The sequence below is a fragment of the Delphinus delphis genome, chromosome 3 (genome assembly GCF_949987515.2).
Source record: "Delphinus delphis chromosome 3, mDelDel1.2, whole genome shotgun sequence".
Classification (NCBI taxonomy): Eukaryota; Metazoa; Chordata; class Mammalia; order Artiodactyla; family Delphinidae; genus Delphinus; species Delphinus delphis.
Genome location: NC_082685.1, coordinates 50,642,486 through 50,658,591, shown reverse-complemented (window position 1 = coordinate 50,658,591; position 16,106 = coordinate 50,642,486). Strand labels below are relative to the sequence as shown.

Genomic DNA, 16,106 nt, shown 5'->3' with positions numbered 1-16,106 from the left:
TTCCTTTCCCCCTGAAATTTGATGCCTTTGTAACTCATTTTATTTTCCTGACTCAGTACTTTGTATTGTGAGTTTAGCAAATATTACTAAATACTATTACCATGATTTTTTAAAAAATGTAATTCTGTGAACTGCAGTATAAACCTGTGGGTAAATTGAACTAAAAATTAAGGAATTTATATTTTAACCTCAGTTGAGCATAAACTCATTTTATCCTATGCAAGTTTTGTGAAAAATGCTGATGAAATCCTCCTCCTCAGGGAAGTTGGGAAGAATAACTTGATATATATTCAGCCATTGCAGTAGATTACAAATGCTAAATGGTATATGTATGGGACTGGGCAAATGTTGCATGTAATTTGTATTTTTCATACTGTTATAAAATTATATTAATATGATACTGTACCCTAAGGCTAGGTCTATGCTAGACCACCAATTCATTCCTGGGCCCCTGAAGATACTTGTTTGGCCCTGCTGTCTATTTAGCCAAGGTGAGTCCCTCATTAACAAGTATGAAATTGCTGACATCTTCCCAGCCTAAGTGAGTTTTTCATTGTTAGGAGCTGAAGGAAAGACAGTGAGAAATTTTTTCAGTTGGATTATTGGGTGGTTTGCATTAAACAGTGTGCTTTCCCTTAGAATAAAATTGGCATAAAGATTAGGAAAGCACTGTTTTATTTAATTTGATAAATTTCATTCTTATTCCAGTATAGGTAAAGTTTGGCATTTTTCTTTATATCAAGATAAAGATGAAGTATTAGTTACCAATGAATTATGAAAATGAATTTTGTTTTGGAACTAGATGGGTTGTGAATAAATAACAAAAAATGTTTTGTAATATTTGAGAACTGAAACTTAAAGGAAATATGAATTTTATATATTTTGGGGGTCACAAAGTGTGATTACTAGGGATAAAATGTTTTATTTTTGATATTTAAAAATAACATATTAGCAGAACCAAATTATCCTGAATTTCACATTTTGCTGGTCTCTCACACTGGAAACCTGAGTTATTTTTTTTTCTTTTTTTACCTTTTTATTTTGAAATAATTATAGAGAAACCCAAGTCGTTTTTGACTCCATTTGTTCATATCCAGTCAGTCATTAGTTATTGCATACCTTTTTCTCTCTGTTCTTCCTTGCTTGGACAACTCCAGATACGTTGAAATTGATTTTCCCACCTCTGTTCTTCCTTTTCTTCCTATGCATCCGCCAGGTTAATTCATCAAATGAACAGTGATTGTTACTCTTCCATACAGAAGCCTTCATTCTACCTCCCCCACATCCCTTTTACATTCATGAAGTCACATAAATAACGTGTGAATGCATTCTTATAAAAAAAATCAAACTCTAACGAAGCATGTGTAGTAAAAAGTAAAAGGTGTACACATACGTTTTGGTGTTCATTCTTTTAGATCATTTCTCTACGTTTACATAAGTTCTTCCCTTTCCCTACCCAGTCAAGTGCTGACTCCTTAGTCGTCTGTTCAAGGCCTCCCACTTTATGCCTCTGGCCTGCCTTTCCAGCTGTAACTCACTGGTTCTGTTGGTATGCCTAGTGTTTTACTAGTTGACTGCTTGTCTTCTGTTTTCTAAACAATACCTTGTTGTCCCCTACTCTTTGCTTTTACTCACTTTTCTCACCACTTGCTTATTTACTCCTTTCACTTTGTCATTTTCCTTGTTGAAATCCTAATCTTTCAAGGCCTATCACCACAGTATAAAATTTTCTGTACTGTCTCACAGTAAGAAATGGTCTTTGGGTCTTGAGTTACACTCCTATACATTTATCCCATTTCACTTTGTGTTTTAGTTATTGTTTATGTTTCATTTAACTATTTTCAAGCTTCTTGGAAGACAGAGACCTTGTTATAAATTCCTTGCAGTGCATGGAATGGGCCCTAAATACTTACATACTGAATGAGTGAATGATGAATGAATATAGTAAAATGGTTTATGAAGGAGTGATACATATTTCTGTTTTATCTTTTATCAGCACCCACAACACAAGATCAGACCCCAAGTTCTGCTGTTTCAGTTGCCACGCCTACAGTTAGTGTTTCAACTCCTGCTCCTACAGCCACACCTGTGCAAACTGTTCCTCAGCCACACCCCCAGGCGTTACCTCCTGCCGTTCCTCATTCAGTACCTCAGCCAGCAGCAGCAATACCTGCTTTTCCACCAGTAATGGTACCTCCATTTCGTGTTCCCCTTCCTGGCATGCCAATTCCACTTCCAGGTAAACCAATAGATAATAATAGTTTTTCCAGCTATGTTTTCATATTGTCAGTTAGTTTGTTCTCATGTGTCTGTTGCATTTGAAATTTGCCTTGAATCTCACTTGTTTGAAACATTTTTGAAAGATTCATGGCTAACTGCAGTATTTTTCTCTTCAGTTTTGGTAAATGTCCTTTTCTGTTGTTGTTTACATGTCTTAAAATTAGAGCCACATTTAAAGCTACACTCATTTTGGATAATGGCCCCAATGAATTAAAAATGATCATCTTTTTGTGTAAATATGTTCTAAATGCAATATTTTAAGGGACTAAGTGTATGAAGTTAAGAAATCACAGGTCACAATAGGTAAAACAAGTTAAGTGATTTCTGTATCATGCATTGGTCTAAGCACTTTACATGGAACAATTCGTTTAGTTTTCACAACTGTCTTATGAGGTAGATACACACACAGGTTAAGTTACTTGCCCATGGTCACGTAGCTAATAAGTGATGGTGTTGGGGTTTGAGTCTGGGCACTCCAGATCCAAAAATCATGCTCGTAATAATTACGTTATACTGAGAAGAAAATGTGAGTCACTTAACTTAAAAAAATTCATCTAAAACAGAAAGCATAAGTTTTCCTTGTAACAATTGTGAAGTATAACAGGCACCATTTTAACGTTTAATTATGGTGAGTTCATGTGTTTTATTTTTTTAGGGGAAATCATTTCAACTAGAGAAGGAATTAAAAGATTGTGCAGTAGAATTTTTCCCACAGGGATTGAACAGTGGTAGTGTTTGGCATTGTAATTTGAGTGTGTTTGCTGTTGTCAAACATATTTACTCCTTAATCCATGGTCCGTTCTCCTAGAATTATAGTTGAAAATGTTGACGCCTTAGAGAGGTCAAGCTCACAAGGCTAGTTTGTAGCAAAGATGAATAGAACCTAGGCCTCTTGTCTTCTAATTTCACACTCCTTTCACTATGGTTGCTGCTTTATTGTACTAGTTTTTGTGTAAGAATAGGGTTGTGATACAGCTATTTCTTAGATTTGCACACATTTTAATTATCACACTATTTCCTTGTAACTACTTCGAAAAGAACACTTTCATATATTACACCTTAGCAAGAAAGAAACCAAAAATTTAAGAATTAGTGGGTTTTTTGGAAAACCTTTTTACATGTTGTCGATGTAGTGTTAGATAATTAAATGACCAGTATGTGATGTTTAAGAAACCGAAATCACTTAAAAGTAAGAAGAAAATTAAAAATGTTGTCTCTAATACTAGGGATTACCCTTTTTCAAAATTAAATTTAAGATTAAGCAGCTGATACTTTCCTCTTTGGATATACTCTTTGTAGAAAATTAAGTGATGAATGGATAAAAGCTTGATATTCATCATAACCTCTTGCAATCTTGGTCTGCTTTAGGGTCAGGGACAGTGTTAAGACCAGATCCTGGATTCTGAGCGATCGTAAGGAGCTGAGATTGTTAATTCTGTAGAGAGAAGATTGAGGTAGCATAATAACATATATGAGGTATTAGAAAGGCTGTTGTCTAAAAGAACTTTGGTTTTGCTTTAGAGGTTCTTAATAGGACCAGTGGGTGAAAGAGTAGCAAAATTTATTTCTGTAGAAAGTGAAATTTTGTCACAGTAAAATCCCTTCAGTTATAGCTGTCTTTGGATGTCTTGGTCTTCTCTGGTCCTCATCCCACCGTTAAATTTTAGAACAGGTGGTAACCGTTTGTGTTACCAGATGAGGTAGTACCTATGAAGTTTGGCAGTAAAAGGCATTTAATAAATGGGAGCCACTAATAATACTTTGTAGGTCAGTTGGAAGAGAACCTGAGTTAGATAATCTGTAAAATTTTATGCAAGATACCAGAGATTCTTTGGAGAGGGAAGTAATGTTTTATAGAAAGTAATATTTGTTTTATATAGTAAGGCATCTTAGAATTCGTTCATTTTCTCATTTCCCCTTTTAATTCAGTCATCTAAGGTACTTTAGTAAAAAAAAAAAAAAAGAATGGAAAAGAAGACTTGTTTTTCTCCTCCCCAAATCTTTGGTTTTATGTATAATGCCATCTATCTCTGTTTTTCCTTTTTTATATCAATTCAACAGTAAGGTAAAGCAGGAGGAATTTGGATGTAATTTATCTTGGAGCCTTATATTCTATCTGAAATAGCAATGTATGGTGCTAATGAGGATGATTAAAGAAGGGATAGTGAAGATGAAGAAAAGGAGTGGAAGAGTTAGGTAAAATATAGGAGTAAGAGGTGGAGTTGGGGATAGTGAATTGGATTAGGATTACAGGATTTCTACTTCTTAGTCTGTAAAATCTTATTTGGAATTTTAAGAAGCTTATGGTCAGTGACATCAGGATTATCCAGAATACTAAATGGAATTTTCTAATTTCCTGGTAGAATATAATTTGAGGGTAGAGTTGTAGGAAAATTGAACAAATGCTCCTTTTTAAAAGAAGGTTAAAAATTTAGATGTTTGGTTATTTTGTGAGTCTTCATGATATGCATATAGTCACCCTTAGAAAACCTTAAGTTGGTCTTTTTAACATGAGAAGAAACAAATATGTCCTTTTATTATGGCCTATAATGTTGATAGTCAAATACAAGAGTTCTGTGTTGGCCCAGCTGATATTTAGCAATGGCAGTTAGGCCTGAATATGAGTATATTTGACTTTCTTTTGTTTAAGTTGTATAGTTGAAATTACTTATTAGGAGATGGTTTTGGAGAACAGTCTTTGAGAGTAAAGTTCAGAGTCTAAGAATTGAATTTCTAGTGCTGACTTAGTAGGCTCAGTGATCCTGCAGATAGCAGTATTTATACTAATTTAAACCTAATATATGCTGTAACTTCCTTAATCAAATGAATTTTTCCATTGCTTTCTTTAAACATTATGGAAAATAAAACTATACATAAACTTTATTCAGCATACTTTTTTGATCTAGTGCGTTTTAGTTTCATTGTTAATAGAAAGTTTAGCTTTAATATTTTTATTTAAAATAGTAATTAAGAAATTAAGGCACTTTTCAAAAATTGGCAGTATTTTGTGTGTGTGTGCGCGTGAACATAGGTATGTTATTTACAAATGCAGGGGTTTAATTTAATTTTTGTCTCTGAATTAGGAAAAATTTATTTTTATGTACTTTAGTGGGGAAAAGAATTTATTACTTTTAATTTTTATCGGTACCAAAATAGGTTTAGTGTTTTTTTTTAGCCAAAACAAATAGAAAATAAAATTTAACTTCCCAACCCTTTGCCTTCAGCCTTTTCCTTTAAAAGTTTTAAAAAACTCTTAATTTTGATTTTCCTCAATTAATCAGTCTTAGTTTTCCAGCTTTTCGTTTCATTCCCTTTTTATCACCATTGTAATGCATCATGATGAGTCTTCATTCTTCTAAGAACTGTACGTAATTTCCATTCTTTAATACAAGTGCTACTCCTTTAGCTGGCTTAAACGATTGAGGTTTCTAAAGTAATCAGCCCAGGTAGTCATTAATGATACTAAAGGGGCTGTCTTCTTCTTAATTTGTTAGCCTGCCCCCACAGTGTTCCAAGCCCGTGGCATTCCATACAGCAGGCACTACACATGGATATTTTGTCAGTTGAATGCTACCCTCCTCTTCATCTTTGCCCTTTTATTTAAAGTATTATTTGCAGTGGTATATTGGGATCTGTTTTATACTTTATTTTCTTCCTTTTCCTCCCACCCCTCTTTGTCCTATCTTACTCTTTTTCTACTTCTGCATGGTTATGCTCCATGCCTCTGCTTTTGCATGTAGTTCCCACTTAGCAGCAGCACAGAGAAGGTGTCTTGTTAGTGTCATGCTGCGTCTGCCTTTCACTGGTGTCTTAAGCAGCATGGGTTTGATGTCCTGTGGGAAAATGTCCCACATGAAAACATGAAAACTTGTTATGCATACGTAATGAAGGGGCTTTCCTTTGTTGAATTTAAACTCTTGAGACTCCTTCAAATATTATCAGCTGGTTTGATAAAAAGGTAATTGATGCTATAATTTAGAATTAGTTATCATTGAATTTGGCACCACTTCCCACAAAATGTCAAACAAAAAGAAATTCTACTCCATCCTTGGTCTTTTTCATTGGAAATAACATTCTAAATTGTAGTGGTAAATTATTTCCCTGAATCCCAGTGGTAGCCGACATACAATGGCAGCTTTCCAACGTATGCTTGCTTATCCATTTTACAGGTGTAGCAATGATGCAAATAGTCAGCTGCCCGTATGTAAAGACAGTCGCTACCACCAAGACCGGTAATTTTTAAAACCATCTTAGTTTGTTTTGTCTGTAAGTTGGCATGGTAGTGAATGTTGTTGTTTATCCTTTTATTTATTTATTTTGCCCAAGTGAGTGGATTTTTTTATATTTTTCTTTTTAATGAGCAGTATAAATGCAGTTGTCATATTTGGCCAACACTTAATTTTCCCAATTGCCTGTAGTATTAGCTTCGTTGGTTCACAAAAGCAAATAAGGTCAAATCACTTTATATCTTAATTTTTGTAATAAGTGTAAACAACTTCATTCTCATATTCATAACATTTAATTTTATTTTTTGACGTGTGTTTTTAAGTTAAATATAAAAAAATCATTTCCATGTGTAAAGTGATGTGATTATGCTTGCATGCTAGTGAGTATATGTGTGTGAATATTTGTGTGTATAGTATAAATTTGCATTTTAAAGTTACTGAAGTTATCTACCTGAAACTTAAATTCTGGTATAGGATTTGAGTTTTTTTTTTTTTCAATTTTGATTCACGTTTTTGATTATTTATAATACCAGCTTGTTTAGTTGTCTGGTGAAAAATACAGATCTTGGCTTATCTTTTAAAAAAAAAAAAAAAGAAACATTGCTCTCTTTCCGGAAAAGAATAAACTGTCAAAGAGTTTACAGGGATATCTCACTTAATCACTTAGTATATTAAAGTTGATTTGATAGTAAACTCAGTCATTTACTTTATTTTTACTTATTTATTTTTTCAATCATTTACCTTAAAATAGAATTTTATTCATATCCTTTTTAGGTACCTTAGAACAAGAAAACAATTTTGCCTCAGGAAATATGCTTAGTAAATGTGCTTGTTGCCTTGATTTCATTAGAATTTGAGGAAATTCTTTTTTTTTTCCAAATAAATTTTATTTATTTATTTTTGGCTGTGCTGGGTCTTTGTTGCTGTGCACAGGCTTTCTCTAGTTGCACGAGCGGGGGCCCCTCTTTCGCTGCAGTGCACGGGCTTCTCACCGTGGCGGGCCCTTCCTTGCGGAGCACAGGCTCCAGGCACACGGGCCTCAGCATTTGTGGCATGCGGGCTCAGTAGTTGCGGCGCATGGGCCCAGCTGCTCCTCGGCATGTGGGGTCCTCCCAGACCAGGGATCGAACCCGTGTCCCCTGCATTGGCAGGCGGATTCCTAACCACTGCGCCACCAGGGAAGCCCAGGAAATTCTTTATAAAAATATATTTCTATTAATAAGTAGAGAATGTACCATTATTTTTATAATTTATTATGTTATATTTTATTAAGATTTCACTTATAGGTGTGACCCAAATTTCTGACTGTTCTTAAGGTACTTCTTGGGTTCAATTTCTGAATCTAATTGAATTTAGGCATTAGAAGTAAACCAGGGATATAGATTTAAGTAATTAAATCATAATTTATATGATTTTTTTTGTTTCAACTGGCTCATTCATTATTAATGTTTAGTAGAAAGATTTAGCTCATATTTCAAAGTTTTATTTTATATCACAATTTGATACTTGGATCTAATTTTTTTATTCTTTTTCTTCTAGGTGTATTGCCAGGAATGGCCCCTCCTATTGTACCCATGATACACCCCCAGGTTGCTATTGCAGCTTCACCTGCTACCTTAGCTGGAGCAACAGCAGTTTCTGAGTGGACTGAATATAAAACAGCAGATGGGAAGACATATTATTATAATAATAGAACATTAGAATCAACCTGGGAAAAACCCCAAGAGCTAAAGGAAAAAGGTATAGTTTTAATGACTTGGTGGGACATAGTATAAATAGAAATGCTATTTGAAATTCTGAGTTAATTCCTTTTTTAAAACGTTTGAGGGATTTTTTAGTTACATAGTGTTGGATTATTTATTTCCTCTGAATTGTTAAATATGTATTCATTTAAAAAGCCAGTTCTTCTACTTACATGTTTGTCCATCACTTTACCATCTGGAGAAGTTAAATTATATGTACACACTAATATATATTTTTTACTCTGGTCAGGAATTGCATAATTATTCTACTGAATAATTATCGTTATCCTTATTGAGATTGATAGTAATGGTCAGGAAGGAATGTGTTTATTGTATGTGTTCTGAAGAAAAACTTTAGGCTGTTGGAATCTTGGAGGAAGAGGACTCATAATTTTCTATTTCACAAGTCCCTGTTTGTGTTTTTTAGTATGTTATCACTTTCAGCAAAATGAATGATTGCTACAAATGATATATGAATGACCTGAACGACTTTATGTCCCTCTGAAATCAGTAGTTCTTTTCTACTGACAGTTTCCTGATTGGTATAGCAAGGTATTTGAAGTTGAACATTATATTAGATGCAAATCAATGATATTACAAGGAAGAACATTTTATTTTTGTGGTTAATAACTAGAAATGGAATATCTTAACTGCCTAGTCTCTGAAAGTTCATCAGAAGTTACTTCAGAACCACTGTGTGATGTTATCTCAATTTTTAATAGAAAAATTAGAGGAGAAGATTAAAGAGCCAATTAAAGAACCTTCTGAAGAACCTCTGCCAATGGAAACGGAGGAGGAGGATCCTAAAGAAGAGCCAATAAAGGAGATAAAAGAGGTAAAGGGCCGTTACCTGTTTACCTGGGAGCCACCATTGATTGTTGGGTACAGTTTACTTGTAACTGAAAATCCATTTGCTGTAGTTTTATTTTTTACAAATTTATTTTATTTTTGGCTGCATTTGGTCTTCTTTGCTGTGCGCAGGCTTTCTCTAGTTGAGGCGAGTGGCAGCTACTCTTCATTGCGGTGCGCAGGCTTCTCATTGCAGTGGCTTCTATTGTTCCAGAGCACGGGCCCTAGGTGCACAGGCTTCAGTAGTTGCAGCATGCATGGTCAGTAGTTGTGGCTCGCGGGCTCTAGAGCGCAGGCTCAGTAGTTGTGGCACATGGGCTTAGTTGCTCCGCGGCATGTGAGATCTTCCCGGACCAGGGCTCGAACCTGAGTCCCCTGCAGTGGCAGGCGGATTCTTAACTGTGCCACCAGGGAAACCCATTTGCTGTAGTTTTAGATAATTGCTGAAAATCTGACCTCTGCAATTTTAGGGTTCTTTGAAATTTCTAATTCAGTTTTTCCTTTGAAAGTTTCATTAAATTACTTCTTATACTAAACCAAGACCCCCTTAGAAAGAAAGGACCTTGGACCAGAGCTGATGTCCCCTCCTGACTTACAGACTGGTACATGTTATAATTAGAAGTACAACTTCATATTGGGGAATGATCGTTGTATTTTATTTGTCCTCTCGTGGCATGGAATAATCTCTGTACAGCACTAAAAGAGCTCTGCTTTTTGGAAGCTTTTTTTATTCAATGAGGGACCAATGGTAGTCTTGTCTTATCAGTAAGGAATTTCGCAGAAAAAAGAAACAGTCTTAGATGAAGTGGTCTCCTGTCATCTTCTATACCCTTCTCCTTATTTCTACTCTTAAACAGATGGTTAGTGAGTCTGTAAGATAGGACCTGCTGCTGATCGGGTCTACTGTTGTGCAATTCGGCTCTGTCTAGGGGGCGAGGATTGAGAACTTATTTAGAAATTCTGACTCAGAGTCTCTCCTCTGTATGCTAGCAACACACCTTATGTTGGTTGTACTTTAAGGTATTTGCAATCTTTCTTGTATTTGTGGGATATTCAGGTATAGTTTTGTAATATTAATTTAATGGGAGTAATATCATTTCCCATAGGAGCCCAAAGAAGAGGAGATGACTGAGGAAGAAAAGGCTGCCCAGAAGGCAAAACCAGTGGCTACTACTCCTATTCCTGGTACTCCATGGTATGTACTTGACTTAAGCGGTTTGATTGCCATGCTTGATTATTACATTATTATCCAATAGGAAGAAAAAGTACTTTAAAAAAGCATGTGTGAAATACCTGTTTGCTTATTTATTTATTTATTTTGGCTGCGTTGGGTCTTCTTTGCTGTGCATGGGCTTTCTCTCTAGTTGTGGTGAGCAGGGGCCACTCTTCGCTGCGGTGTGTGGGCCTCTCATTGCGGTGGCTTCTCTTGTTGCTGAGCACAGGCTCTAGGCGTGCAGGCTTCAGTAGTTGTGGCACATGGGCTCAGCAGTTGTGGCTTGCGGGCTCTAGAGCGCAGGCTGAGTAGTTGTGACGCACGGGCTTAGTGTCTCTGCGGCATGTGGGATCTTCCTGGACCAGGGCTCGAACCCATGTCCCCTGCATTGGCAGGTGGATTCTTAACCACTGCGCCACCAGGGAAGTCCTCAAATACCTGTTTCTATCTACTGAATATTTTTTGGTTCTTGTTCATTGTATTTTGGGTGCTCAAAATTCAACTGCTGCAGTGTCTTCCTCCCTTCATGGAACTCTCCATTAATATTTATTGTTTAAAATTATAGATTTGAACCACTAAGATCCTGAATCTACTTTTTTATTGTTTAAAATGTTTTAAAATTGCTTTTGTATATATCTCCTCATATGTGATTATGTTTACAGAACTTTGTAAAATTATGTCTTTTTATCTTAGCATTGAATAGTCTATTTTTTTTCTTTTCTTCTTATGTTTGGTTTTCCCTTTTCTTCCTCTCCCCACATGAGGGTTTTCTCTCCTGTTCCTATTCTAACTTATTTAATCCGTGTACAGTCTACACATGGCAATGAGTTGGCTTGTTTCTTAAGTGTTATAATCTACAGATTCCCCTCCAACTTGTTTTCCTTGCTTTTTCCTCCTTGTTTTTATATTGAAAAAAATAAATGTGTGTGTTCTGTAGAGTCCCACAGTCTGGATTTTATTATTGCATTCTCATGGTACTCTTTAATAGAATCCTCCATTCCTGAATTTCCTGCAAGTTAGCAGGCAGTTACAGAGATGTGCCGGATTCATGTGTGATCTTTATCTCATATATTTCCTATTTCAGACCTAGATTCAGCCATTTTCCAAGGAGCCCTGGTTTCTTTTTGTGAGAAGTGGCATTTTTACACCATGTGGGATCTAGGGATAGTTGTTACTACTGAATTAGTCATTATTTTTAGACCTCTTTGGTAGACAGAGGTGGAAGATACATTTGTTTAAAGATACATCTTAAGTTCACACCATTACTTGCAGTTCAAGTCTACTACAAGATTTTTACTGACTCTCATCATCTATCTTAATTCAGTACCTCCTTTTCTTCTGAAAACCATCTTTGAGTGATAGCAACATAATTATTCATTTGCTTTTCTCACAGGCAAGACCAGTACTATCACCAACAGTGTGATTACTGAAGACAGTTTAAGCTTTTTTTTTCCAGTTATTTTTATGTTTAGGTTATATTACTCTAGGGATGTATAGTCAAATCATTGTGTTTTAAAAGCATTTTGGAATAGTTGTTTTTTTTTGTTTTGTTTTTTGCGGTACGCGGGCCTCTCACTGCTGTGGCCTCTCCCGTTGCGGAGCACAGGCTCCGGACGCGCAGGCTCAGCAGCCGTGGCTCACGGGCCCAGCCGCTCCACGGCATGCGGAATCCTCCCGGACCGGGGCACGAACCCGCATCCCCTGCATTGGCAGGCGGACTCTCAACCACTGCGCCACCAGGGAAGCCCTGGAATAGTTGTTTTTTATGTAGTTATTCTACCAACTTGGTACACAGGTTCCCTTTCAAAAATAATTGTGCAAAATATTTACCCAGTTCTAGAATCAAAGTTATGAAAACAATTTGTTTAAAAGAATGCAATTTTTGGACTTCCCTGGTGGCGCAGTGGTTGAGAGTCCGCCTGCCGATGCAGGGGATACGGGTTCGTGCCCCAGTCCGGGAAGATCCCACATGCCGCGGAGCGGCTGGGCCCGTGAGCCATGGCTGCTGAGCCTGCGCGTCTGGAGCCTGTGCTCCACAACAGGAGAGGCCACAATGATGAGAGGCCCGCGTACCACAAAAAAAAAGAATGTATTTCTAGATTGTGGTTTCTCTGAGAATTGTACATGAAAAGCCGGTAACCAGCTCCAAACCCTACCAGTCTGGAGTTTGTGGACGTTACCAGTTTTCAGACTTGGGTCTTTTCTCAGATTATTAAAATTTTCTTTTGGAATTTGTTTAAGTAATGCCTTTTTTCATCTTTCTTTTCCCCTTTCTGGAACATTTGTAACTTGCTTGTTGAGTATCTTGTACTTATGCTAAATCTCTTACTTTTTCTCTTACGCTTTATATCTATAATTCCTGTACTTTGCTTTGTTATTTTCTCATTGATCTGATATGATATTAGATGAAAGCATACAAAAGAAAGCATACAATATAAAGGAATTATATGAAGTAAAAAATTACAGAATTCCACTGTCACCAAGCCCTTCCTCGTTAGTAAAAGTTTGGTACATATGCTTTCTGCACCTTTTGCTATATTGTGTTTTATGCACATGTGTGTGGAGATGTGTGTGTGTTATACATTCACATTACAGTGTCTTTAGAAAGTATATTATTTCTGAATTTTTTAGTAAATATGTCCTAGACATTTTGCAATTTTAGTACATGTAAATCTATTTGTGATAGCATAGTTTTCTGTTGTATGAAAATAGGTAATTTGCCTACAAATGGGTGATTAGGTGGTCTTCTGTTTTTGTATTGTTTGTGTTTTTTTGTTTGTTTTGCCCTGGCATTACGAAAGTTGCTGTTTAGGGCATCCTTTATACATACATATTTCTTTGTGAACACATGCAAGTATTTCTGTTGGATTTATTTCTAGAAGTGAAATTGTTGAATCAAGTGATAAAGCTATTTAAAATTTTGGTGAATATTGCTAAATAGACCTCAGAAAGGGTTTTTTTTGTGGGAAGAAGGGGGTGTACCAGTTAATATTCCCAGCAACAGCCTGAGCGTACCAGTTTTCTCTCACTCTCACCAGTGTAGGGATATTCCTTTTAAATCTTTAGTATCCTGATAAGAAAAGAAATCTTGTATGTTTCCAGAATGTTGGTATAATTGAACCTATTTTATGTCTGTTGGCTGTGCATTGCCTCTTTGCAGTTTTTGCTCATCTTTTTATGGACTTGTCTTTTTCTTATTGGTATGTGGGAGCTTTGTATGTATACTGCTTTTAACGCTGACATAAAGAACTCGCACACCTCAATAATATGGAAAACAATCCAACAAAAAAGTAGTCAAAAGACATGAACATGTACTTTACAAGCAGTACGTGTGAAGGAAGCTCCTTGTCATTAGTACTCAGAGAAATGTAAATTAAAACCACACCTATGGGCTTCCCTGGTGGCACAGTGGTTGAGAGTCCACCTGCCGATGCAGGGGACACGGGTTCATGCCCCGGTCTGGGAAGATCCCACGTGCTGTGGAGCGGCTGGGCCCGTGAGCTGTGGCCGCTGAGCCTGCGCGTCCAGAGCCTGTGCTCCGCAACGGGAGAGGCCACAACAGTGAGAGACCCGCGTACTGCAAAAAACCCCACAAAAAACCACACCTATTAGAATGGCTAAAAGTTTTGAAAACTGGGCATGCCAAATGTTTTAGAGGATGGTGAGCAGCTGAAACTCTCATACACTGCTGATGGGAATTTCAAAATGGTAGGACCACTTTGCAGAGCAGTTGGGCAGTTTCCTAGGAAGAATATATAATAAATAATTCAGCCATTCCACTTCTATTTATTCGAGAGAAACAAAAACATATGTCTATACTTTTACAGGAATGTTCGTAACAGTTTTATTTGTAATTTATTTGGGCTGTTTCCAATTTTTGGCTATTACAAATAAGCAAGTATCTAGGAGTGGAAAAATAGAAAACTAGAAACACCCCAAATGTGCATCAACAGGTGTATGGATAAACAAATTGTGGCATGCTACTCAGCAATAAAAAGGAACAACTATAGATGCACTCAACAACATAGATGAATATCGAAGTCATTATTGCTAGGTGAAATCTTTTGTGGAAATTATTTTTGTCATGGAATCCAACCAAAAACTAGGGCCTACTGATCCTAGGGAATACAAAATACTTCTAGTTTTGATCTTTCTTTATAATTAATTTAAAGGCAGGAGTTGGGGCGGGTGAGTGTAATACATTTTCATCCAATTATTCAGTGCAGAATCCTCTTCAAGAATTTCCATTAGAACCATCCTGAGACACTTAAGCGATCTTGTTAGATGTTTAACTTTATTGGGAAAAAACTAAGCCTAAATTTTCAATACCAATTTCTGAAACACTGTTTGATCCATATTAATAGCAATAACTACTTTGAGGTGGAGGTGCTATTCTACTAACTCATGTTGGCTTCAAAATACCTAGGTGTGCTAATACAGCTCCAATGGTATTAGCGGTAAATGTGGAGTGAGAAGCTGTCAGGACATTTCAGCATTAATAGAAAAACTATGGACAAAGAATTCTTGTGTCGCAAAACTACCCTGTGCTAATAATATGCATGTTAAAGTGATTAGGGGTGAAGTGTACTGATAATCTGCATTTTTTAATGTATCAAGAAAAGTAAGACTGGCAGATGCATTGATGGAAGGATAGATAAGTGATAAAGCATATATGATAAAATGTTAAATGTAAAATCTAGGTGGTCAGTATCTAGTATTCATTGTTCTAGAAACATTCTTTCGTTATTTCTGTATGTTTCAATTTTTTCATAATATTGGGGGTAAAAAACTATGGAAACAAAAGAAACTCTAGAAAAGCAGCAGTTGATTGATATAAATGTATATATAAATAAAAATAAAGTCCCTGTGCCACTACAGGTAAATACAAAAGTTTAAATACTATAAGTTCAAAGATAAATTTTTCATAAGTTAAAACCCAACACAGATTACAGACAAATAAAACATGGCAAATACAGGCAGCCCTCAATTTGCACTTTGTACGGGACTGTAAAAAATTTATGGCAGGCTAAATCTTTGTGATGCAATCTTAGTAAGCAATGGAAAAAGTTACAGTTCTCAATGACCTTAAAAATTTTTGTCAAAACATTAAAAACTCTCTTAGAACCAGAAACTAAAGCTTACTGATCTAGGAAATATAAAATGCTTCTAATTTTGACCTCTCTTTATTCTTAAAACAACAACAACAAAAAGTCAGATTGATGCTCTGAAATACCAGGAAAAGAATTCTAGTATAGTTAAGGAAAACATGGAACTTCATGTTTTTTACATTTAGCTTCTTATCTCTAAAGGAATAATAATTTGAAGAGCAACATGTAAAGATATCAAAAAAATAAACTAATAAAGTGTGATTATCCAAATGAAGTAGCATACTTGCTTAGCTGAACAATTTGTTTAACTTAGAGTTAGCACTTACCCATCTTATAAGAAATAGAAAATAAATTAGGGAATTAAGGTTACACTGATAGTACATTCCTTCATCGACAGAACTTGGAAGATAATTTGGACAAGTGGTTATCTTTCGTGTATTCAGATGGACTGTAAAAACACTAGGACCATGTAGTTGCATGTTTGGAGAAGGAATGGGGTGCTTCCTAAGGCACAACCTAGAAGCTGTAAATAAAAAGATAAATAAATTTGACCTCATAAAAATATAAAATTTATATGTGATATGGTTTCATATATTAATTTTGTAGACTTGACTCTTGCTAAATGCATTTATTACTGTTTTGTAGATTCTCTGGGATTTTCTACATAAATAATCGTATCACCTGCAGA

At 35.9% G+C, this 16,106-nt stretch overlaps 1 protein-coding gene across 8 annotated transcripts in view; it reads left to right on the top strand.

Annotated features, from left to right (window-relative positions):
- TCERG1 (transcription elongation regulator 1) overlaps positions 1–16,106 on the top strand; it is a 60,405-nt gene that overhangs the window by 12,601 nt on the left and 31,698 nt on the right. For 5 of the 8 annotated variants that reach the window (XR_009518947.1, XM_060008599.1, XM_060008594.1 and 2 more), the window contains 5 exons: positions 1,997–2,239; positions 6,450–6,512; positions 8,046–8,246; positions 8,971–9,083; positions 10,204–10,292. Coding sequence is in view for 7 of the 8 variants with exons in the window: in XM_060008599.1 (XP_059864582.1) it covers positions 1,997–2,239; positions 6,450–6,512; positions 8,046–8,246; positions 8,971–9,083; positions 10,204–10,292 (709 nt within the window). In the remaining variant the exon portion in view is untranslated. The remainder of the gene's footprint in view (positions 1–1,996; positions 2,240–6,449; positions 6,513–8,045; positions 8,247–8,970; positions 9,084–10,203; positions 10,293–16,106) is intronic. The other 3 variants (XM_060008600.1, XM_060008595.1, XM_060008597.1) reach the window with 1 other exon arrangement.